Genomic DNA, 27,661 nt, shown 5'->3' on the forward strand with positions numbered 1-27,661 from the left:
GTTTTAGGGGAATTCACTGTATGTCCACCGAACATCCACCATCCAATGGCCGTTCATTACAAATGTCAACATTTATTTGATTAAATGTTAAATAAACAAAAATAATGATTTTTTTGTAAAAAAAAAAATTAAAAAACCAAAACAACAAAATTTGAATATTCAAATGTTGGCATTTGAGAGATAATTCAGTAGAGAAAATTCCCGCTGCTGTCCGAACATATTACCCATGGACAAAATGTTCAAATGAATTAATTTCCATATTGGCATGTGTTGAAGCTAATTTCCATCTCGCATCGATGTAATTTGTTTAATGAACAATAACAAACAAAATAATAATAACAACAACAGCGATATGACAATAATTTTTCCTCGAGTGTATGCCGCACAAATAAACAGAATGTTTATCATGGACAGCAACTGAACAGATGGTCAGTAGTATTTAGAGAACGCCACAGAATAGACAGACGGTTGGTTAGTCAAAGAACCAAAAAAAAAAAAAAAAAGAAAAAACCTCCAACGAAACGAAGCAAAACAAAACATTAGTCGTCCCATTGAAGAACAAAAAAAAAAAAAGAATAACAAATTGTCTATTACATTAAAAACAAATTTGATTAGGAAAAAAAGGGAGAGAAAAAGAAGTAGACAACTGGAAAATTGTTATAGAATTGTGTGCGTGCGTGAAAAGTTGCAATTTTGATTTGAAAGAATTTTGTTTTGAAAAGAAAAAAGAAACTAACAACGAAAATGACGGCGCCTAGAAATTTATCCAAATACCTAATGATGGTTCGTCCAAATTATGCTAATAAAAGGAAGGAAACGAGTAAGTGTTGGAATTTCAAAAACAAAAAAAAAAAAAAAAAAAACAAGTGGAAAAAATACTGAATTTCACATTTGTTAAATACCAATACCAACAAACCGCGGTGTCATGCGATATGTTATGGTTATTGCGGGCTTTCCCTCATTTCATTCCTTTGTTTTGTTTTGTTGTAAACATAAACGCTAAAAATACGGCCACGAGGAGGTCGGTCGGTCGGTCGGTCATCTACGTCACAACATAAGTTCAAAGGCAATTATAGAAAGGGCGCTTTAGTTTTCCATTTTCGATTTTCTTTTTCCAAATCCATCACCCACATCACACGCGCTGTTTGTGACATAAACTAAATATTTAATGATTTTCCAAAAACAAATGTTCAAAATTTTCCCGAAAAGGGTCTGTTTCGATATTGTTTTTTTTTTTTTTTTTTTCATCAATAAATAAATGAATGGATAACCATAAATTGTTAATACAAATTATTAACTAATAAATTTGTAAAGCCACGGGGCTATTGAAAATGTATGTTTGTGCTAACACATAAATAGCCCTTTCCAAAGTTCGCAGGAAGGTAAACATATTATGCCATATGTAGTGTATTGAGATTGTAATTTGTTGTAAACAATAATTCCAACATAAAAAAAGAAGAAGGGTGAGGCTACCACGTGTTTCCGGACAATTGTTCGATAATATGGGATTGGGAATTTTACAAAAGCATAACAAGTGGAGAAAGATGTAAATGTTTATAAGTGCGGTTGTAAGATTTAGAAGTTTTTCCAAAAGAATTTTAGTTTTATTTAATTCATTTATTGAGCTTACGATATCTTCACTTGGGTAAAAAATGTTTTTTTTTTTTTTTGTCATAGAAGTTATTTTTAAAATAACTTCTGGGGAGAATATCCCAGACAAAAAACAAGGGAACTGATGAGGATTGGTGGCTCTTTCCGAAACCTAGGTATTCCCTGCCTTACCCCCTGGTAAACATTACCATCGTTCTCCACTAATAAACAAACGTTGTTTTTATAAAAACAACAATAAAGGGATAAAGCCTGACCGTTTTGCAACAACAAAATACTACGGTATCCCGAACAAACAAGCCACACTGTTCTAAAATGTGGGTATTTTTTGAGGAGTATACTAAAAGCTGCCATTATCGCCTATTATCTACTTTCGGTAGAAATATGGGGACTAACACGTTTTGGGAAAATCGGAAACTACATAGTAAGGTAAAAAAACTGCAACAAAGGCACACGCCATAATCCTTCTTTTTTAAATTTTATTGAGTGAAAGCAAAAAATGTCGGAAATAGCATCAAATGTTAGAGTAAGTTTACATTTGTTCGAGTTGGTCACCTTTGGCACGTATTATGGCCTTCAAACGGCCAATGACACCGCCACACACTGCCCAACTTTTGGTCTGCGGTATTTTGGCCCATTCCCGGTGAAGCGCTTTGGTATTTTATAGTGCCAACCTTGCTTCCCAAAATACTCCCAAAATACTAGACACAATAGTCCAACGGATTGGTATCCGGACATTTTGGTGGCCATTGTGCGCTGAAAATGAAGCGAGGAATCTCATTTTGTAACCATTCTTGGGTGGCGTGTGCTGAGTGAGTGCGATGGTGTTGAGTCCTGTTGCAATGTCCAAAGTCTTCGGCCAAAGGCTTTAATACACCCTTCAGAATATTTTCGCGATTATATTCGGCATTTATTCTGATGCCACGGTCGATTAATACGAGCAGAGAGCGATCATCGGCTGTTATGGCGGCCCGCACCATCACTTTGGCAGGTGCTTGAGTTCTGGTGGCGAATTGTTGTTTGTTGTTGTTGTTTAAAATGTTAACAGGAAATCTTTCCTGAATTGTGTCAAAAACCAATTGTGCCAGAATTTTTCTTTGAGATATGCAATTTTTCGAACCTCGAAGAAACAACCTGAGAGAATTATAATTTTTGAGTTTTGAAAAAAAAAAATAAAGTTGTTCTGAACTGTCCTTATGTGTTATAGACTGCTATTTTCGAAAGTATGCCAAGAAAAAACCAGTAAAAAAAAGACATAAAGTCGGGTGGGCCCGACTTTATGATACCCTACACCACGTTGCATATTTAGTAGAATTTCACATAACAAATAAAAGTTTTAATGGGGAATTTGTGAGAATTAATTCATACCAACTATGATTATAGTAATAATTAAAAGTCTAAAAGATCTAATATATGGGAGGAATATCCTCCTCTGAATCGATTTCTACTAAATTTGTCGAGGCATTTGCGCCTTTTCAATTCGTGTTTGTATTGTCCGTTTGGTGCACAATTAACTTGAAATCGGATAGATATATATATCTGAACCGATCTCGTTAAAAATTTGGCAAAGGTATTTCTGAGCTGTATTTTATATATTTCCCGGAATATCGTTACTACGGAGTCCATATTACGGCTATGCAGGGCAAATTCAATAAATCGGATGAACAATATATATGGGAGCTATAGCTATATCTGAACCGATTTCCAGCAAATTTGACATACTGGTTTCTAGACTCAATTTGGTAGTAAGTACCAAATTTCATTCCATTTGAGCTAATAAAAGGCAAATCGGACGAAGATATATATCGGAGCTATATCCAAATATTAACCGATCACGATAAAATTTAGCAAGGGTATTTCTGAGTTATATTTTATATATTTCCCCAAATATCGATGTCACAGAGTGCATATTACGGCTGCGGAAGACAAAAATAAGAAATAGGATGAACAATACATGTGGGAGATATATCTATATCGGAACTGATTTCCATTAAATATTGGCATACTTATTTTCAGGTTCAATCTGGTCGTACGATATTACAAGTTTGGTGCACAATATAAGGCAAGTTGCACGAAAATTTATATGGGAGCTATATCTAAATTTTGACCGATTATCTCCAATTTCAATAGGGTTCGTCCTTGGCTCAAATAAATTATTTGTGCAAAATTTCATCTGAATCGGGTAATAACTGCGACTTGTACTTTGTTTACAAAAATACCTGGACAGACATGCGTAAATCGACTCAGAATGTAATTCTATGCAGATCATCAAAAGGAACTACGGGTCTATCTCGTTTCCTTTTGATTGTTACAAACAAATGCACAAAGACACAGCCTGACCACCCTGTAGTGTATGGTATAAATAACGCTGTAATTTCAGTAAAAATGCAAATATCGAAATGCTTCAAATAGTAATTGTAACTTCCAAATTTCGAACAAACAAAAGTTACGCCGAGGTGTGTTGAATTTTAATTTTTAATTATTTAATATTTTTAATAATTAAAAAAAAAACTGTTGTACAATACAGGGTGAGATAAAAAATTTTTAAATTATTTTATTCATTGAAAGGCAAAAATGTCGGAAATAGCTGTTACCTGTTAGAATGTCCAAGGTCTGCGGCCAAAATGTTTGCGTGTCCAAGGATGTAATACACCCTCTAGAATATTTTCGCGATAATATTCGGCACTTATTCTGATGCCACGGTGGATTAATACGAGCGGAGAGCGACGATCGGATGTTATGGCGGCCCACACCATCACCATGGCCGGCGCTTGAGTTCTGGTGGCCACCGAAGGTGCAACATTTTCAGCTGATCTCTTCGATCTCATCGGAGAACAGAAAACCAAATTCGGCAGTTCACCACTTTCGGCCAAGCGAAGCAACTCTTTCGCTCTTTTGAGCCTATTTTCTTTCAGTTGCGGTGTAAGTTCTTGCACTTTTTGGACTTTCAATGGCTTTACCCCGAGCTCATTTTTTAATATTAGCCGAATGGAATATTGCAATATGTTCAGCTCACGAGCCATTTTTCGACAACTGCGATTAAGTTGCTCCTTTACTTTTCGAATCAAGTCTGCTGATGTTGCTCTTTCCTTCCGTCCACTTTCTTGACGTCGAGCTACGCTACCAGTATCACGGTAACGAGTGACGGTACAAGACACAAAAGATTTATTCACATTTAAATGCTGGAGTGCTCTAACGATAGCCGATAGCTTGTGGTTTTCCAGCCAAATATAAAGGAATCACACTATCACGCTTGAATTCCATCACCAATAACTTTTTTTCTGGAAAATTCTCACCAAAATGCTTTTGTACGCTTGTAAACAATATAATGAGCTGTCACTGGAATATTGTTAACAGCTGTCGGACGAGTGGCTTAGAAATGACAGTCTGAAGTTGGTTGGAGTTTTTTCATCTTACCCTGTATACATTTCTCCAAAATTTTAGTGTTCTAATCTAATTGAATCGAAAAATTCGTCATTAAAACAGACAGAAAATGTACAGACGACCACCGCTAGATCGAATTGCCGTGGTTGTTTCTAGGAGTTACTAAGGGAATATCAAAATTAAATATATTCTACATAATATGGTGGAGGGTATAAAATCTGTAGTGAACTGGTAAATTGTAATGTTTTTTGACTCGCTTAGCATGGAGTGGCTAATATGTGTTGGTCTATGACCACAAATATTACTTGATATAGGGCTGAATACCATCTTTTTTGAAAGTCTCATACAATAATATACAACCCCATTACATGCTGGCTCTACTATTTAAAATTCATGTACACTTTTGCAAAGAAACTTTTAACCCACAATGTTTTATGGCGGAAAACTTCTTTTGGGAAGGAAAGCCTTTGTTGAGTTTTTGCCATAAGATGAGATTTTTTGATATCCCAACATCCTATTGTGTTTGTACATTTTTTATTAGTATAATTCGACGCATTTACTATGGATTTAGCGTAGTTCAATATATCGATGCAATTTAATAGTTAATTGTTAGTGTTATGCCGGTCAACTTGCACGCGATGAAAATGCTCATTTTTATTAAAAGTCATAAGTTACCCTAACGATCCAAAAAAAAAAAAAAAAAAATTAATTTTCTCCAACAATATGTGAAGCAAAATATATATAGAGAATTCGTTATAGGGTATCACATATGAAGATGCCTTTTTGACCATAAAACAGTATGGAGCAACAATTTTTACATTCACCGTAGATTTTTCTTCCTAAAGGGAATTAAAGGATAATCGCATTAGACTTAATGTTCGACATAAAAGAGAATTAGTGTTCTACATTTGTAAAAAGCGATTAATTAGAAGGTCACCCTGGTGAATGCCTTTTGATATGGGCAGAGTGGCAGACAGACAAACCCCACAGACAGGGGGAACTACCCCTGTACACACACCAATCTCTCTATGAATACCGCAATGACAGTAATGAGTAAATTGTGCTAAACTCAATCAAATGCATTTGACATGAAATATTGTGCGTAATGATGGCAATTTGAATGTGGCAGAATGGGGACACCGGTGGAGATATTTTATTTGGGTATAAGAATATGCAAATGATTTTTGTATAAAAAAAAAAAAATAATAAAAAAAAACAATTTCAAAATTAACCAGTAAAGTAAAGTCTAAAGTCGAACGGGCCGACATGATCATTTGAAACCGAAAGGGACAAATATATGGTACACGCTATTCTGAAACGATTTCCACTTAATTTGATACATCGGAGCTATGACTATATCTAAATCAAATTTCCTCAATATATATATCCTATTTCAGTTGATATTAAAATGTTCATGCAAAATAAACGTGAAATTGGATGATAACAGAGGCATTTGTATCCTGTCTCTGATAGCTGGCACAAAATATCATTATTTTGTAGTACATTTAACGAGTGTGAGATTTGACAAAATTGGAGACACTTTCAACCAATTCGGTCGAGTGTGGCGAAATCTATATAATTTTGACTGATATTAACCATTTGGCGCCCAATTAACTTCATATCAGATAAAAATGTATGTGGAAGCTATATCAAAATCTGACCCGATTTCGATAAAATTTGACAAAAGAATTTCTGAGCTATATCTAATATCTGGTACCAAATATCATTGCTTTAGAGGGTATATTGCGAATGTAAACACCAAATCGGTAGAAGATATATTTGGGAGCTTTAACTATATCTGAACCGGTTTTCGCTAATTTTTTTCGGAATGCAAGGAAGAAAACTTCATAACCTAGAGGTAGTCTACATATTTCTTCAAATATCAAGTTTTAGTCAGCAGAAAATCGGATTACAAACTCAGTGGATTATGAAATTAGAGACATGTGTATAGGAGTTTTCAAAGGTTACGTCGCAAAGTAGACCATATAGAACGACGAGCTAGTTCCACCCTCTTTCACATACCTCTGGAATTTTAGCTTTAGATTTCTTGAAATTCTTGGAAGAAATAGTACAATACCAGCATTATTTGGGTTAAACATTTTTACCCTCAAGCGAGACACCAAAATCGTATTCTTGTATTTAGCCTCAGATATATGGCTAGAGAAGGTATATATCATTTGATACGGCCAAAACGTGCCTCATCGATATAACAGTTTTAGACCCTAGGTCTGTTTCGACCAAATCCGTTTCAGGATATTTCGAGGCGATCTAGCGACGTCCGTCTGTCTGTCTGGGTGGTGCGCACGACAATTCTCGAAGGGAATATCCGATTTCATCCAAACTTGGTACATCGTAATATTATTGTTAAACTTAGATCGAGTTCGCAGATGGGCAAAAAGTAGATACGTTCCAAAAAAAAAAAAAAAAAACAAAAAAAAAAAAAAAAAAAAAAAAAAACTGCGCAGAAAGAAAAAGGATAATCCAATTTTGCAAATCCCAATATTTGCATAAATTCTAGGTTAGGTGCGAAACTGGACAATTTCGATAGGGTCAAAATTTTGAATAGTTATAACACTTATAAATGTGGTGTTAGCGTCCGATTGTCTCCAAATTACACACATCATATTGTGAAGACGGTACCTCCTGGTACCTCCTCCACAAAGGTTCAAAATTTTCGAATATCCATGAAGCTCATAAAACTCCAAATTAACATCTGATTCCATTCAAAATTGACATATCTCAATATTTTTATTTACACAAGTTCTGTTATAAAGATGGTAGAGATCGGACCATTTCTTTTGGTACCACATTGCGAATCCTAATATTGGCATTAGTGCTAGGTCAGGTTCGAAAATGGTCAATATCGGTCTACTCCATCAATTACCTCTCCCACAAAGGCTCAAAATTTTGATAAACCATAACACTTATTAAATGTGATGTGAGGGTGCAATTGTCTTCAAATTACACACATCATAATATTTTTATTAACTCAGGGTATGGACGGTCCACTCCTTCTGGTACCTCGCCTACATGAGGTCGAAATTTTGAGTATCCATTAAGCTCATAAAATGCGAAATTAACATCCGATTCCATTCAAACTTGGAACATCTTAATATTTCTATCAACACTAGATCTGTAAAAAAGATGGTAGAGATCGGATCATTTCTTGTGGTACCTCCCCCACAACGGGTCAAAGTTTTGAATAGCCTAATCGATTATAAAATCCAAAATAAATATCCGATTCTCTTCATATTTCAAATATCCCATTATTTTTACTAACACAAGATATGTTGTGAAGAAGGGAGATATCGGTCTACTCCTTCTGGAACCTCTCTAACAAAGGCTCAAAATTTCGAATATCCATGAAGCTCATAAAACGCGAAATTAAAATCCGATTCCATTCAGACTTGGTACAGCTCAATATTTCCATCAACACAAGATCTCTTACAAATATGGTAGAAATCGGACCATTTCTTCTGGTACCTCCGCTACATAGGGTTCAAGATTAAAAAACCTTCAAAGAAAGCGAACTCAACTCTACTCAAGTTTCACTCATACAAACATTTTTGCTAACACAAAATCTGTTGTGAAGATGATATATATCTGCCAACCCTTCTGGTATCTCACTCACAAGTTGTCAATACATTTATCTGTCATAACTTACGAAACAAATCAGCGATTCTTTACAACTTGCAACATCTAAATATTTGTCTGAACCAGAAATCTGAGGTGAATTGCATAAAATATTTTATCTGAATTAGATGAAGTATGAAAATGGAATACTTCGGTCGACTATATCTGGTACGTCTCGCACATTTTAATATGATCACATATTTGATATAAAGTGAAGGAAATAACAAATATAGTCCAAACCTGGCCGATACGAAGTGGACAATATTGGCCCAACCCTTCGAAACCTTCTCCATAGAGGCTCAAACATTTGAATAATCATAACAGAAGTAAATATATATATATATATATATATATATATATATATATATATATATTTATTTTATTTATTTTATTTAATCTATTAGTCTATGGATAATTCCTTACAGACTATATATGTACATAACTAATAATTGTATAATTAAAATTAAGAATTTAAAAACATTATTATTTTACTTTTTATAGTATTAATATCCATTGTAAAATCGATAAAATTATAAAACGCGTTAAAATCTTTTGAAATTCTTGTTAAAGGATCAGCGTTTGCATAGCTCGTCCAGGAGAATTGAATTGCTAGTGGTGCATAGTGGCGGGTAGTACGTTGAGGAACATTGAAATTTATGTTGTTAACAAGAAAGCCAGCAGAAATATCACCCATAATCACATTATAAAGAAATGAGACATTTAGCATTTTTCTACGGCTTTCCAGAGTTGGCAGCTCGATCAGTGAGAGTCTATCAGTGTATGGTGGAAGATTATCATATGAAAAGTTCAAACTTCGTAGACAGAAAAGTAGGAATTGTTTTTGAACAGACTCGATGCGGTCGCTGTGTGTTTTATAAATTGGATCCCATATGACCGAAGAGTATTCCAAAATTGGGCGAACAATTGACATGTATAAATTTTTTGAAACATAAGGGTCCTTAAACTCTTTACTCCAACGTTTCACAAAACCAAGAACTGATTTTGCTTTGTTTATAGAAACAGAAATATGAGATTTAAAGTTAAGTTTACAATCCAATACAACTCCAAGATCAACGTATGTATCAACTTTTTCCAGAGAATAATCACCGAGGGTGTAACAAGTATCCAATAATTGTTTTCTTGTGAATCTCATAAGTTTGCATTTCGAATAATTAATTTCCATAAGATTAATGTTGCACCAGTTAACAAACGAATTCAAATCATTTTGAAGCAGCTGATTCTTACATATCTCCGAAATGCTAAGAAATATTTTCACATCGTCGGCATACATCAAAATATTTGAAAATTTTATAGATGAAGGTAGATCATTTATAAATAAAGAAAATAGGATTGGTCCTAGATGACTTCCTTGTGGGACTCCAGAAGAAACCATAATACTCTTCGAAATGGCGTTTTTAAAACATACTTTTTGTGTTCTATTTTGTAGATATGAAAAAAATCCATTCGGAACTTCTATTTGTAAATCCAATGTTTTTAAGTTTTAATCGTAATAATTTATGATTAACTTTATCGAATGCCTTGCTGAAATCTGTGTAAATTACATCAGTTTGCTTTCCTTGAAGAAATCCTCGATTTATAACTGTAGTGAACTGAATGAGGTTTGTTGTTGTAGAACACTTCCTCTGAAATCCGTGCTGATAGGGTGAGACAATAGAACTAATGCAATGGATAAGGTTTTCAGTAATCAGTTTTTCGAAAAGCTTTGGAATCACGCTTAATTTTGCTATTCCTCGGTAATTGGCCACATCAGATTTATTTCCGTTTTTAAAGAGTGGAATGATATACGATGTTTTCCAAACCTCAGGAAAAACAGCTTGAGTTATATATATATATATATATATATATGTATATATATCTGTCGGCAAAACCGACTGATACTTTTTAACTTGTCAAGCTCTACATGCATTATCTGCTGGATTTCCTCCGTGATTATTTTTTGTGTTGCATAGTGTTATCAATTTGTATAAAGATACTTCGAGATTTTAGTAATTGCGAATGTCTTGGCCATATTTTTCAATCGATTTGGCTGAAGTTTTGTTTTTTCGGTATATTTTGAAGAAGAAAACCTTGCGGCGTAAGAATTTTATCTCAGTATAATAATCCGACAATTACGAAAAATGTCAAATAGGTGCTCCATATATTTGAGCTCCACTTTCAAAATCTACTGAGTTTTTCCTGCAACTATTTTTTGTGTTGCCCAGTGTTATTTTTGGCGAAGGCATATATACTTCAAGTGAAGATTTGAAATGTTTATTTTTTTACAGGAATTTGTCGATAGTTGTTCAGAATTAGTGAGGTTTGTCTGAGGAGAACAACATCTTAAATGATAGTCGAGCTAATATTGTGAAGTCTTTTGCTTTTTTTGTTTAAAAACATAAAATATGCATTAATATATAGTTCTCTTTTTCTAAATGAATGCTAAATACCAAAACAAGTTATTAGCATGACATGAATATGTTTTTTTTTAACAACAAAATTGGAATTTAATTTCTCTGTAATGCCTTTTTCTTAACTTTTTTTCATAAATTCTAAATTATTTTAAGAAATACCACTGCCATAAAAGAAACTAATCTCTACTTACGTTTTTGCAGACAGCAAGACATCGCAAACGGACGAAGAGAAACAGCGCGATCGGCAACGCAGCGAAAGGGAGGCTAAAAAAGAAGAACAGGACGCGATAAATTATAAGGTATTAACAATTAAAAGCAATATATAATAACTAAATACTAATAAAAAAATTATTATTGAATTTCATTGCAGAGAGACAAAGACGCCCGTGAAGCCCGTTTATTGGATTTTGAGATACGACGGCAGCAGGAACGCGAAAAGAAAAAAGAAGAGCAAAAGATTTTACACCAACAGCATCAGCAGTTGCGTGAACAACAACATCAGCAGCAGCAACAACAACAGCAAAGTGGTGAAAGTCCTCCTACCACCTCTACCTTAGCTCAGCAACAACAGCAGCAACAACAACAACAACAGCAGCAGCAACAGCAAGACGAAGAAGATCCTGAAAAGCAACATCTCATCGGTGGCAGCAGCAGTGCTCCAACACCGATCATACCAACACCACCAGAACGTGGTCTGCCACCAGCGTTTCGCAGTCGTTCCATAGAACGTGAATATCTCTACGAAAGAAAGCGACAACTATCGACAGCCGATACACACGACTATAAAGTGAGTTGAAATTAAGAAAAAAGGTTAAATAATTTGATTTAATTTGGTAGAAAAAATTGAATATTTTCTGTTAGAAAAATCGACTGAATAGTTTAAAATAGTACACCAGAGGAACAAATGAATTCTACAATTTTAATATTTAGTTCTTGGCTTCGTCAATGACAAATGAAACTGAAGGCACGAAGAATTAAAAAAAATCATAAAAAGTTCCGCAAAAAATTATTTAATTGTGCCTCCAGATTGTATACAAATTCATATGATATTTAAAAGCACTAAAAACTTGGCTCGGAAAGCTTAAAGCTTAGACTCTAAAGACTACTAGTCTACGAGAAGAATTCCTGCTCCATTGATGTGGAGTGAGTTTTTTTTCTCCAAATTTTGCAAACTTCCAAATTTTGCATCAATAAAAAATCTATTGTGAAAATATCGGTCCACTCTTTCTGGTGTACGGGGAGATACTAGAAGGAAATTATAAAATGTGCGTAAGGTACCAAATTTAGTGGACCGAAGTATTCCAAATTCATGGCGCATCTAGTAGAGATAAAAATATTGGTATCCGCAAAATTATAAGAAAATCGAGCATATATATCCAATTTTATTTTGTGAGAAATATTTAGATATATCAATTCTACAGATCTTGTGCTGATGGAAATACAGAGATATACTAAGTATGAATGGAAGCGGATGTTAATTTCGCGTTTTATGAGCTTCATGGATATTAAATATTGACCCTTTGTGGGGGAGGTACTAATTTCACAAAACTGTGACCCTTCGTGGGGTGGTACTTGATGAATCGGTCCGATATTTTCTATTTTCGCACCTGACTAGCACTCATGCAAATATTAGGATTTGCAAAGTTGAAGCGAGCTTATGTTGATTTGTCCATAACAGGACGATCATCTATGATGAGTCTGATCGGTTTGATTCATCTTAGTTAAGTGAGTGATTTGATATTGTAATTTTACTAAGGATTTCATAACTAAAACCTGTCCCCAATAAAGAAATTGGTACAAATTATATTTAATAAACAGACAATTTTTTTATTTTATTTGGGTTTTTGGTATGTTAGACTTCAGTGACTTATTTCTAAAAAACAATATTAATATTTTTTATAAGTAAGTAAAGGCTATAGTAGTGCGGGGCCGACTATGTGATACCATACAACACAACAATATGTTAGAAGCCCCCTTATGTCCAAATCCATTTTGGAAGATTTCGCTTTTTAAATTATGCCACAGAGCACTGCCCAGATATTATCCTTAGCATTTTGACCAATGCACTATGGGTAAAAAGCATGATTTTTTGGCATAAAGTCATTTTTTTTTTGGTTTCATATTTTGAAATTTAACTGATTTCCTAAATGTAGATACCCATATTAGAAAAAAAAATGTTTAATATCAATACGGGTGGCAACCCTTTTTTACTGGCGAGCTTTTAAAGTCAGCTGTTTGAAAGTCACTTTGTTTTGGTACAACTGGCGGTAAAGATCAGCTAAGTTCAAGTGCTTCTGATTTGACAAAATTGAAAAAAATAAAATGTGTAATTATGGAAAACGTTAGTGCAGGTATGTAAAATTAAGACGAGGTGCCCTTTTTGTCATAATTGTCTGTTGTTGTAATACTGTGAATTGTTTCGTTTATGTATAGCTTTATATAAAATCTATAAATTGTAGTTGTGTTCCGTGGAGTGTAACTTGTGAATGGCAAAGCATTGCAAAAAGGTATAAATGCCAAGTTATTAACAAAAGTGTGTTAATTAATGAGTAACTAGCCTTTTTTGTTCTATTTTGTGCCAACACGTGTTTTGCAGATAAACATGTGTTTGTCCATGCAGCGCTTATTGAAATTTGGAGAAGCAACAATCGCTCAGAAGATGCACTTGTGAAATATGTGTTACAGAATATCAATAATATCAGTTTAAATGAAGACCAAATGCGTTTGATATCAAAACAAGTGAAAGATTTTGTTAATTATATAAAAAGCATTTGCCAAAGTGCATCCGTAAACTAGAGCGATTTAAAACTAAACATTCAAAATGGCTTAGCAAAAGTATAATTATTGTAATGAATGAGCAGTATGTTTCTCCAAATCATCATAGCCGATCGGCCAGATCGGCTATATAGCAGCGACATGAAATAGTGCCCCAAATCATATGAAAATTCGTAGGTCATCTTGGGGGCATAAAAATGAATACAAATCAAATTTCAATTCAACAGCTTCATAAATAAAAAAGTTGGGTCAAATAGGCCAGACCGGCTATATAGCAGCTACATAAGAAATAGTGCCCCAAATCATATGAAAATTCGTAAGTCATCTTGGGGGGGGGGGGGCTTAAAAATTAATACAAACCAAATTTCACTTCAATAGCTTCATAAACAAAAAAGTTGGGTCAAATCGGCTATATAGCAGCTATATGAAATAGTTCCCCAAATCATATGAAAATTCGTAGGTCATCTTGGGGGCATAAAAAATGAATACAAACCAAATTTCACTTCAATAGCTTCATAAACAAAAAAGTTGGGTCAAATCGGCCAGATCGGCTGTATAGCAGCTATATGAAATAGTGCCCCAAATCATATGAAAATTGGTAGGTCATCTTGGAAGCATAAAAAATGCATACAAACCAAATTTCAATTCAATAGCTTTGAAATTAGAGTTTATGCCAAAATAAACGAAAAAAAAACCCATAGTGCAATGGTCAACCATAAATGCTGGAATTCTTCCCTGTCCTTAACTCTACTATCAGGCGTTTCTATTGACTTCAATTTTGTGATCAGAAGCATAATTGCGACCCAATCGGCCCAATAAAACTTATAATACATATTGGTATAATAAAGAAACACATCATTGGTATTTAGTAAAAACAAAAGTTTAAATATTTTTTTTTTATTTTACAATATTGATCAAGATTTTTCACAAACTTCGACCTTTTCCTTTACCTACACAATTTCGGTCGCACTTTCACAATATTCTTCCATTTCAAATATTATAAAAGTCAAAATAAACTGTCCCAACTTGATCGAATGGTTGAATAAACAATGACGCTGAGCGAACTCGATTCGAAGATAACAACCACGGTTGTGATTGCTCATTTACATTCATGTGTTCGATCAACTCATATTGCTAAATACATCAAACCGTCTCGAACACTCATGTTTGATTGTGAGTGAAAAGATTTAAACTGAACGATCGATTCGATTCGATTCGATCCGATGCGAAAACAGTAATTTCATTCAGATAAAACTAAACGACTACATCAACAAAAACCACGTAAGAAACCGAATGTGGTTGAATTTTGCAGCCCGTTGCAGCCCTCTGGTATTTATCACTTGATGCGGCCAAAAGTGTCCCATCGAAATAACAGTTTTAGACCCTAGGTCAGTTTGCACCAAATCCGTTTCAGGACATTTGGAGTCGATCTGGAGGGGCCCGTCGGTCTGTCCGTCTCGCTGGTTGGTGCGCACGATAACTCGAAGGGAGTATCCGATTTGGTTCAAACTTGGTATATTGTAATATTATTATCAAACTTAGATCGAGCTCGGAGATGGACACCATCTCTGTCCACTGCTTTTGAGGCCTCCCCCACAAAAAGTCGAAATTTTCATAGAAAAAGAAATAAATCCGATTTTGCTCCAACTCTGCAACTCCACATATTCGCATCAATCCTAGGTCAGGTGCGAAAACGGACAATATCGGTCCACGCCATCAAGTACCTACCGCACAAAGGGCCAAGATTTTGAATAAATATAACTCTTATAAAATGTGATGTAAAAGTCCGATTGTCTTAAAATTACACACATGACAATATTTTTATTAACCCACCCAAGGTCTGGTATGAAGATGGAATATATTGGTACACTCCTTCTCGTACCTCTCCCACAAAGGGTCAAAGTTTTGAATAACTAAAACGATCATAAAATCCGAAGGAAGCATCCGGTTCTCTTTATTTTTCACACATCATGTTAAATGTACATATTAAATCTACTAATACACGATATACTGTGAAGATGGAATATATCAGTCCACTCCTTGAAGTATCTCCCCCACAAAGGGTCAACATTTTGAATATCCATGAAGCTCATAAAACGTGAAATTAACATCTGATTCCATTCAGACTTGGTACATCTTAATATTTCCATTAACACAAGATCTATTATAAAGATGATAGAGATCGGGTCATTTCATTAGGTACATCCCCCAAATAGGGTTTAAGATTTTAAGAAAACAAAATGCTCAAAGAATGCGTAATAAGCATCCAATCCTCTTCAAATTTCACAAACACACAAATTTTTCCTAACACAAGATCTGTTGGGAAGATGATATACATCGGCGAACAGAAGGGGCCTCAAACACAAAGGGTCACAATTTTCAATAATTGTATTTGTCATAACTTGCGAAACAAGGCAGCGATTCCAGAAACCTGATATGAATATAGAATTTATGCTTTCGCATAAAATTCGATATAAATGTTCGATTTTCTTGTACTTTGGTCCAAACCAAGGTTTTTATCTGTACTGAATGAAGGGTGAAAATATAAAAAGCAGTAACATTAAAGCACAAACATTTTGGCAGCAGACCTTGGACATTCCAACAGAACTCAACACCATCGCACTCAGCACGCGCCACCTAAGAACGGTTACAAAATGAGGTTCCCCGCTTCATTTCAGGCGCACAATGGGCACCAAAATCTCCGGTTACCCAAATTGAAGATTTTTATAGGTGCCATGTCTTGAGCTTCCACGTTTTCCATAAGGTGGAAAGTTTTAAAAGCTAAATTCTGCCAAAATACATGCCGCCTTTATATTGTTTAAAATATATTGCTGCTTCTGAAAGTGTAGGAAAGGTAGTGGAATTTCTACTACATCTTAAAACAAATAATTAAACACATCCCACTCCTTGGCTGTACAGAAAAAAATACCCCTTGTGGCGTATCCTATAATTATGTAAATTAGTATTTGTAAAACATGTCAGGATCAAAAGCTCATTTACTTTTTAATGACTCTTTTTTTTGTTCAAGTATTGTAATTAATCAAATATCGTTAATTGAATTTTAATTATTTTGTGTGTGTGTGTTGCTTTACATTCAAATGTTTTTCGATTTCTTACAGAAGCCGCTAAGTACGACACCATCGCCACAGGCAATAACTGGACCACCACCGCCTCCTACACCATCAGCAGCGGTGGTGGCGGGCCCACCGGCAACGGCTGCAGCTGCCACAGCTGCTATAATCCCTATTCTACCATTAGGGGTTGCCACGCTACGTGATGACTCCACCGAATCGGAAGAACAGTCCATGACATGCACTCATGGCCATGCGGAGTCATGTCATCGCATTATGTGAGTATTTTGTTACACTTTTTAGGTTTAAGACATTAATTTTAAACAAAAAAAAAGGGTTCTTCTTATAAAAAAACGAAATTGCAATTCCAATCGTTAAATCTTGGGAAATTTCGTTACTGGACAAGGCTATTTAGCCGTTGTAATTTGCGCATCGATTACTTTGACCTCATTAAGTTCTGCATTGTTGAGAATGCATTTGAATGTAAAATAACAAAATCAAGGCACAAATCCTTAGGAGTTAACTGCCCCCCGAGAGAGGGGAGAAGGGAGGGAGAGAAAAAACTAAAAAACAATCAAGGCGTGTAACAACTCATCAAGTAATTCCACTTTTATGCAGCTACCTCTAATTTTCCTCTACGCCCCGTGGATGTTTAGCTGCACCAACTGCAAGCAACTACAACATGCATTCCAGGCATCTTCATTAGCATCCATCTGTGGCTTAAACTTGTTTCCTGCCATTGTTTGCAACGGTTTTAGTTGGTTGGCTCGTTGTGTTGGGCATTCGATTTTGCATTGGCAGGAATTTCTACGCGCTTCAAGGATTATTTTGTTTTTAATTAAATCAGATTGAATAGCTTTTTAACAACAACAAGTCCATGGAGACTTTATTGATCCACGAGTTTGAAGAGGAAAAAATTAGGCAAAATATTTACCGTTGTTATTTAATTAGTTCCTACCCTGATGATGAGCCCAGGCTATTACACTGGAAACTTATTGTAGAGCAAATTCATGGGAAAAAGTGGTGGGTTGGAAGATTTTTTTTCTTTTAAATTTCAAAAAATGCAATAGCCGACAAGACTTTTGGATGAACATACACGACATGTGTGCATTGGAAGAGATCAGTTTTTCAAACCTTTTTTCAAAATGGATTTTTAAATGGTATACAATTTTATGGAGATGCAATCTGCAATAGAGAATTCCCAATACAATTTGAATACGAATGCATTTTGCATTATCTGAATGCAGCTTCTGTTAAATTATTGGAAAACTTTAATTTGAGACCAGGGCTAACTGAGCAATGGAAATAACTTTAAAAAAATACAGAATGTTTTCAAATTATTGCCAAGGCAAAATTCTACATTTTAGCACATTACAGGGTCTTCATAACACCCATATATTGGTCTACCTATTTAGACTTCAAATTAAAACCACTTGTTTTAGGGAATTTGGCCATGACCTTAAAAAAAGCCAAAATCGTCTGGACCAGCTCAACGGAAATTATACCACGTATATACCGATATTAAAAATATCTTTTTAATATTCAAGAGAATCAATCCCAGATGCATATTTACAAACATATAATTTGACTGTTTTGACTTTTGAGACGAGCTTAATGATCTAAGATTTTCAACGAAAAGGTAAGACAGGGAGACACAATCTCATGATTGGAAAAGTGGCTCATCGGGCACATTAGGTGAGGATGATGGCTTGCAAGAGTCATTCATTTGAAAAATGAGGGCAAAATGTATAAAGGCAGATAACCGGAAGCCCTCAACCGCTTAACGGTGAATATTCGAAAAAGTTAAGCATTAAAGAGTACCTGAAATATCCAATTTCACCAGATGCATTTCAGCGACTGAAGTGATCGAAATGCCAAAAAAAAGAGGTATACAGGGTTGCCCATATTCGACGGGTCCATGTTTTTTTTTTTTTTTTTTTAATCAAAGAAAAAAATAAAAATTTGACGGTTGGCAATGTTAATCATTTAATTTGTTCCAAGTAGATTTGATTACCTCAATTTTTGAATATGATATCTCTCAAATGGCCGCCTCTGGCGTTGATGACGTATTGTGCCCTTTTTGCTGCATTTTCCATCGTTTTTGCCAACATTTCGGCCGGAATAGCGGCTATTTCTTCACGCATGTTGTCCTTGAGCTCTTCTACGGTCCTTGGCTTGTTAACGTAAACCTTTGACTTCAAATATCCCCACAAGAAGAAGTCAGGCGGCGTCAAATCGGGCGAACGCGGTGGCCAGTCCAAATCACCACTTTTCGACATCAAACGGCCCGGAAACAAATTCTTCAGAAAATCGATTGTTATGCGACTTGTGTTGAAACCAGAACTGCCTCATACGCTTTCGACGAATAATTGGCATCACAAAATTGGTCATCATGTCGCGATAACGCTCCTGATTGATGGTAACAGCATGGCCATTTTCATTTTGAAAGAAAAACGGCCCAATGACCGTTTTCGCACTAACGCCGCACCAAACTGTGACTTTTTCATCATGAAGAGGCACTTCTTGAATCTCCTGAGGATTTTCAGTGGCGTAAAAACGGCAATTTTGCTTATTTCGGATATGATAATTTTGTTCCAAAATTGCTCGTCATCTTCGGCCATTTCGATGACTCTTTGGGTCCATTCCAATCGACGAGGCTTGTCCGCAGGCAACATTCTTTGCGTCAATTGAATTTTGTACGGGAACAAATGCAAATCAATGCGAATAGTCCGTTGTAAAGTGGACCGAGCCATACCCAACTGCTGAGAACGGCGTTTTTGGGATGTTCTTGGGGACCTCTCCACACTGGTTCGTACGGCAGCGATATTCTCGGACGATCGCCTTGGTCGGATTAGAAAAAGCCTTACCAGTCGAAAATTTTTCGTATAAACGCTTAATGGTGTTCGTAGAAGGCGCACTTCTCACATTTTTTAATGTTTTAAAAGCACGTTGAGTTTTCACCATTGATTGTTCTTTTGTTGAATGTAAATTTCATCTATTTCAGAGCGCTCGCGTGGCGTGTATTGGTTCATGGTAAAAATCTGCTTGGACTGGCGTTTCAAACGCGGTATGCCATTAAGCGATGTGACATCTGTACGCATGCATTTTGCATTATCTGAATGCAACTTCTGTTAAATTATTGGAAAACTTCAATTTGAGACCAGGGCTAACTGAGCAATGGAAATAACTTAAAAAAAAAAATACTGAATGTTTTCAAATTATTGCCAAGGCAAAATTCTACATTTTAGCACACTACAGGGTCTTCATAACACCCATAAGTATAGAATCAAGGCTTATATGGACCATTATATGACCTTGAATATTTTTCGGAGGATGTGCTCTACCTATTAAGACTTCAAATTAAAACCACTTGTTTTAAAGAATTAGACCACGACCTTAAAAAATCCCAAAATCGCCTGGACCAGCTCAACGGGAATTATACCACGTATATACCGATATTAAAAATATTGGTTTAAGATTTAATCCAAGAGAATCAATCCCAGATGCATATTTACAAACATATAATTTGACTTTTTTGACTTTTGATACGAGCTTAATGATCTGAGATTTGCAACGAAAAGGAAAACAGGGAGACACAATCTCATGATTGGAAAAGTGGCTCATCGGGCACGTTTGGTGGGGATGATGGCTTGCAAGGGCCGTTCATTTGAAAAATGAGGGCAAAATGTATAAATGCCGATAACCGGAAGCCCTCAACCGCTTAACGGTGAATATTCGAAAAAGTGAATCTTCCGAAATTCAACATTTCAGGTCCTGAATAGGTAAGACCACCATTGTAAGGTTTTGATCGAATAAAGAGGTCCTGAAATATCAAATTTCAGCAGATTCAGATCAGCGACTGAAGTGATCGAAATACCAAAAATAAGAGGTATAAAAATATATTTTGACTTCTATTATGATTATGTTTGACTCTTTATGGAGTAGGGTTCTAAACAAATCTATAAACGAGTAAAATGTTTGTATGTTTGTTTGTAATTCATGGACTCGAAAACCGAACTGAACCGATTTTCCTGAATATTTCTAAATATACTACAACATCGCCTGAAAGTAGCACAAGCTATATAAATTTTTGAAATTCCTCTTAGAACTGGAGATAGAGCATGAGCATCGAAGGAACCTCCCAAAAAATTAGATTTTATGTGCACATATCTTTTGATCGGTTACAGACGCAGTCTCCAAACTTGAAATGCGTAACGAAATTTGGAACAAAAATAAATTTGCCAAATTATATTTTCGGCCGATTTCGTTTATTTGTTGCACCTAACACGACATGCATGTCCGATTTCACTGAAATTTGCATTCCAATAAAATGTGTGACGGAATTTTGATCAGTAATTAAATTAGTCAAATTATATTAAAATCGGCTCAGATTTGGATATAGCTTCGGACGATTTCACATATTAAAAAAACTGCATCAAAGTCAAACGCCATAAATTTTAATTTTTTTATTTTAATTTTATTGAATGAAGGAAGAATATGTCGAAAAAAGCAACAAATTTTAGAATAAGTTTAGACTTGTTCGAATTGGTCACCTTTGGCACGAATTATGGCCCTCAAACGGCCAATGAAACCGTCACACACTGCCTGAATGTTGCTCTGCAGTATTTTGGCCCATTCCCGGCGAAGCACTTGCTTGAGGTGATATTTTTAATTGCCAACCTTGCTCTCAAAAATCCTCCAGACACAATAGTCCAACGGATTGGTATCCGGAGATTTTGGTGGCCATTGTGCGCTGGAAATGAAGCGAGGAACGTCATCCTATATCCATTCTTGGGTGGCGCGTGCTGAGTGCTATGGTGCTGAGTCCTGTTGGAATCACCAACGTCTGCGTCCAAAATGATTGCGTGCCCTCCAGAATATTTTCGCGATAATATTCGGCATTTATTCTGATGCCACTGTCGATTAATACGAGCGGAGAGCGATCATCGGCTGTTATGGCAGCCCATACCATCACCATGGCCGGCGCTTGAGTTCTGGTGGCCAACCGAAGGTGCACATTTTCAGCTGACCTCTTTGGCAAGTAAACACGATCATTTTGTTTGCTTACAAACTGCTGGATACCGAATGTTTTCTCATCGGAGAAAATCAAATTCAACTCTTCAGCTCTTTTGAGTCCATTTTCTTTCTGTTGCGATGTAAGTTCTCGTACTTTTTGGAATTGCAATGACTTTACCCCGAGCTCATTTTTCAATATTTGCCGAATGGACTATTGCGGGCAATTTTTCGGCCACTGGGACGCGGGTTTCGATCCAGTCGATTCTTTACTTTTCGAACCATTTCTGCTGATGTTGCTGTTTCCTTCCGTCCACTTCCTTGACATCGGGCTACGCTTCCAGTATCATGGTAACGAACGATGGTACGACACTCAAAAGATTTATACACATTTAAATGCTGGAGTGCTCTAACAATAGCCACTTGTGGTTGTCCAGCCAAATATAAAGAAATCACACTATCACGCTTGAATTCCATCACGAATAACTTTTTTCCGGAAAAGTCTCACCAAAATGTTTTTGTACGCTAGTAAACAATATAATGAGCTGTCACTGGAACAATTATAACTGTCGGGCGAGTGGCTTAGAAATGGTTGCAGTTTTTTTTTTTTTTTTTCATATTACCCTTTTTTCATCAAGCTTTGGGCACGCAAATATTTTGGCCGCAGACGTTAGAGATTCCAACAGGACTCAGCACCATCGCACTCAGTACGAGCCACCCAAGAATGGCTTCATTTCCAGCACACAATGCCTACCAAAATCTCCGGATACCAAATCATTGGACTATTGTGTCTGGAGTATATTGGAAAGCAAAGTTGGCACTAAAAACTACCAAAGAGTCGATCACCTCAAGCAAGCGCTTCGCCAGGAATGGGCGAAAATACCGTAGAGCAACATTCGGGCAGCGTGTGACGGTTTCATTGGCCTGTTGAAGGCCATAATTCGTGCCAAAGGTGACCAATTCGAACAAAGTTAAACTTATTCTAAAATTTGATGCTATTTCCGAGATTTTTTTGCTTTCATTCAATAAAATAAAAAAAAATGTAAAAATTATGGCGTTTGACTTTGTTGCAGTTTTTTATCTCACCCTGTACATACAGCATAGCACGTATATTATCAATAAAGAAAATCCTTACATTCTCCTAGAAATTTTGTAAACATACAAGAATATATTACACATGAAATACATATTAAAAGTTCTGAATATATTGAACTTGACTTCTCAAAGACCTCTTAAATGACTTCCATAAAAAATAGGAATGCTTCCACAGACTACAACAGTAGCCATGGAAAATATTTAATTAAATCCTTTTTTCATTGAACCCCATAACAAAAAATGAAACAATATATCAGGTATGCTCAAAGAGTTTATCCTTAAAAACAAAATAAGAGAAAACGTGCACCCGCACACAGTTTCAAGTAGCCTCAAAAGTTTTAATTTTAAATGCACTTGTCTTGCTTCGTTGGCAGCAAAGAAGACCAGGAAGGAGAAGAGGACGGAGACGAGGAATATGGTATCGTAGCTCGTCATAGTAAATAGATTATAATGGCATTGGTGATGATGCGAATGCTGATAACGACGAGAATACTGATGACGACGACGATGATGATGATTCTGCTGCTGCTGATAAAGATGTAAATAATGATTATAATGCAAGCGCCAATGAAGATTATGTGCATTGTGTGTAGCCAAAACATGTCCACACAGCAGCAGCAGAAACAAGTAAAAAAGCTGTATGTTCGGCCGGGCCGAACTTTGAATACCCTCCACCATTTGGAACAAATTTGGCAATTTTAAAAAAAAAACACCAGTAAAGAAAGTCTTAAAGTCGGGCGGGCCGACTTTATGATACCCTACACAACTTTGCTAATTTAGAAGGGCTCCGCATAACAATTAAAAGCTTTTATGGGAAAATTCAATCATACACGCTATAATTATAATTGTAATTTAAAGTTCAAAGGACTAAATATGCCGAAGCATTTGTATCTTTTAAATTCGGACTTGTATTGTCTATTTGATGCAAAAATAACTTGAAATCGGATAAAGATATATATGGGAGCTATATCCAAATCGGAACCGATCTCGATAAAATTTGGCAAAGATATTTCTGAGCTGTATTTGATATATTTCCCTGAATATCGTTGTTACGGTGTGTAAATTACGCCTGTGGATAACAAATATAACAAATCGGATGAACAATATATATGGGAGCTACAGCTATATCTGAACCGATCTTCACCAAATTTGACATACTAGCTTCCAGACTCAATTCGGTGGTAAGTGCCAAATTCCATCCCATTTGGACAAATATTAGACGTTTGGTGCACAATAAAAGGTAAATCGGACGAAGTTATATATGGGAGCTATATCCAAATCTGAACCGATCTCGATAAAATTTACAAATGTTTTTCTGAAATGTATTTGATATATTTCCCCAAATATTATTGTTGCAGAGTGCATATTACGGCTGCTGAGGACAAAAATAACAAATCGGATGAACAATATATATATGGGAGCTATAGCTATGTTTGAACCGATTTCGATCAAATTTGGCATACTTATTTCCAGGCCTAATTTGGTTGTATGTGCAAAATTCCATACTATTCGGGCTGATATTACACGTTTGGTGCACAATAAAAGGCAAATCGGACGAAAATATATATGGGAGCTATATCCAAATTGACCGATTATCTCCAATTTCAATAGGGTTCGTCTTTGGGCCAAACAAATTTATTATGCAAAATTTCATCTGGATAGGGCAATAAATGCGAACTGTACTTTGTTTACAAAAATACATGGACAGACGGACGGACGGACATGCATAAATCGACTCAGAATGTGATTCTATGCAGATCATCAAATGGAACAATGGGTCTATCTCGTTTCCTGCTACAAAGAAATGAACAAAGATGCAATACCCTGACCACCTTGTTGTGTAGGGTATAATAAAACAAACCAACGGCTACAGTCGTCATATTAGGGTCTAAACGACGACGTGGACCTGCACAGGCAACTTTTGTCATTAGCCATTACAATATTCAAATGCGAAACTGGAAAAAAATATATCAGTGAATAGTGTAGCTAAATCATCAATATAGGCAGGTACTATTTGTTGTATGGAAGCTATACCAAAATGTGGACCTGCACAGACAATTTTCTGTTTTAGACTGTAGTATCCATCTCGAACTTCAAATACCAAATCTGAAACAATTCCGGTGAATAATGTCGCTAAAACCAACAAAGTACCGAATATCGGGGGTACCGTTACATGGGGGCTATACGAAGACGTTTACCTGCACACACAATTTTCTATCTTAGGCTATAGCATCCATTTCGAACTTCAAATCCCAAATTTAAAACAATTCTGGTGAATAATGTCGCTAAAATCACCAACATACCGAATATCGGGAGGCACCGTTAAAACGTGGACCTGGACGGACAATTTTCTGTCTTAGGCTGTAGTATCCATTTCGAACTTCAAACACCAAATTTGAAAAAAATCCGGTGTATAATGTCACTAAAATTCTCAAAATACCGAATATCGGGAGGTACCGTTATATGGGGGCTTTACGAAGACGTGGACCTGCACAGACAATTTTCAGTCTTACACTATAGTATCCATTTCGAACTTGAAATGCCAAATTTGAAACAATTCCGGTGAATAATGTCGCTAAAATCACCAAAATATCGAATATCGGGAGGTACCATTATATGGAGGCTATACCAAAACGTAGACCTACATGACCCATTTTCAATACCAAAAGTCTTGCAGAAATAATATATATTTGAGAAAAATTTATCAATTTACTTAATTCCGTTCGGAACTAGTGTGATTTTTACAGACGTACATAGAATTTTATGCTGATCAAGAATATATACACTTTGTGGGGTCTAAGATGTATATTTCGGGGTGTTACAAACGGAATGGCAAACTTAATATACCCTCCATACTACGGTGGAGGGTATAAAAAGTGAGTATTTTTCTGAAGAGTGTGTAGACGTTTGTGTGTCTTAACACATCTACGTAACAATACAAGACGACAGCATTGTTAGTTGTTTGGCAGCTGTAACTACGTCACAAGCAACCCTTCCACGAGGGGGTCCACGAGTGGCAGCTGTGTGTCTGTGTCACAACAACGGAAACTGTGTCTCACAACATAGCTACAGGAGCCACCAACATGAATCGCAACAACAGCAACAAACAAACAATTACAACAATTTTAGAGTCATCATACTCTAGGTCTGTTTTTCAGGTCACCTTTTATAGCCGATATCCGCCGTTGTGATACGAACGCACGGACCAAAAGATGAAAAAAAAACACAACAAGAATAGAAAATAGCAAATATTGTCAGCTTTTGCCTTCTTCCTCTTATCTCTGTTCATTTCCTGTTTTTCGTTTACCATTTGCGCTATTCACATTTCATGGTTACGTTTTTCTGATTGTTTTCTTTCTATGTGCGTGTTTTTTTGGGCTGTCGGTATTTTTTCATGTTCATAACTGATAAATGCTATTTCAAAGAGTAATTGAAGAGGAAACGGCCAGATGAAATGCCTGTAAAAAATAAACAATTATTCTGCGCATGTGTGGGAAAGTCTGCACAGACTAATCGACCACAAGGACGTCCTCAATGAAGAATATATTGTCACAGGCTCTTGTTGGGATATTTGATAGCAAGAAGAGCTTTTTCTGCAATGTTGGCATGTGAAAAGCTTGGCTGCAGAAAGCGTCATATGATGCGAAAGAGAATTATGGGGGATGGAAGAGATTTTAAATAATGCCGACAAGTCTTTTAAGAGAGACAAGTTGGAATAAGAGAGGAGTTTGCAACTAAAATTATAAAGAGAGTCCATGTAACCAAGAGAAAATGTTGGATAAGAAATACAGTGTTGTTTCATGAGTTTAGTTTCATGATGAGTTTAGATTTGTTTTTACCAAAACATCCAACGAAATAAGGACCAAAAATGTTAGAATGATGCTCCGGAAAATGCCGCAAAAAATTTGACTCGATGTCTGGTAAGGAGCATTTTGTTTGCCAATTCAAGTCACTTAATTCATCAGAAAACTCTCTCTCGGTGCTATTCTTTTATGACTTATTAAAAAAAATCAAATATGGGTAAATTGATTTTACAGGTTCTCCAGCCTCTGCTAGCGTAAATTTTGCTTATTTACGTACCCGCTAAGATGGAAATGGGCCTCATCTTTCATGATTATCATCTGCTTCTTGGTGGCGATTAAGGATGGCTTGAGCGTATGTTAGACGCGATTGGCGGTCAGCAGCTAACAGCTGATGCACCAACTGGACTTTGTACGGAAACATCGTCAAACCTAGTACTAAAATTCGCTGACCTATTTGCGTGGCACGTCGCCTTGTCGATGTCGATGGCGCTTCCATGACATCCTCCCTCGGCTACAGCAGCAATATTCTCTGTAGAACGGACACTCGAGGGTCTGCCACGCTTAACAGCATCTTTTGTTGTGCCAGTCTCTCCGAAACAGTGTTTCACCACAGGCGTTGGACTGCCATGAAATCTGCGACGAAATTCGCGTTGTGCCAAAGTCACCGACCGATTGTTGGTCAAATAAATAGTCACCAATATTCCAAGTTCAGGAGCAGAGTAGCGCAACATTGTTTATTAACGTGTATTTCACATGTGTTTACTACAAAAATGTCAAAACACACCTGACATTAGGGGCCGATCGTAAAATTTAGAGCATTTACATATGAACAGACTAGCAAGTATCCCCTACATCGTCAGCGAGAAGT

At 36.0% G+C, this 27,661-nt stretch overlaps 1 protein-coding gene across 1 annotated transcript; it reads left to right on the plus strand.

The window, feature by feature from the left end:
• The first annotated feature begins 218 nt into the window (after window positions 1-218).
• On the plus strand, window positions 219-17,164 carry LOC131802722 (forkhead box protein P2-like). Its single transcript, XM_059123144.1, has 4 exons — window positions 219-820; window positions 11,238-11,335; window positions 11,407-11,823; window positions 16,931-17,164. Exons 1-4 carry the CDS (start codon window positions 745-747, stop codon window positions 17,162-17,164), a joined length of 825 nt encoding a protein of 274 aa, XP_058979127.1. The 5' UTR covers window positions 219-744.
• Window positions 17,165-27,661: the final 10,497 nt, after the last annotated feature.

This window comes from Musca domestica, unplaced genomic scaffold (assembly GCF_030504385.1).
Source record: "Musca domestica strain aabys unplaced genomic scaffold, Musca_domestica.polishedcontigs.V.1.1 235, whole genome shotgun sequence".
Lineage (NCBI taxonomy): Eukaryota > Metazoa > Arthropoda > Insecta > Diptera > Muscidae > Musca > Musca domestica.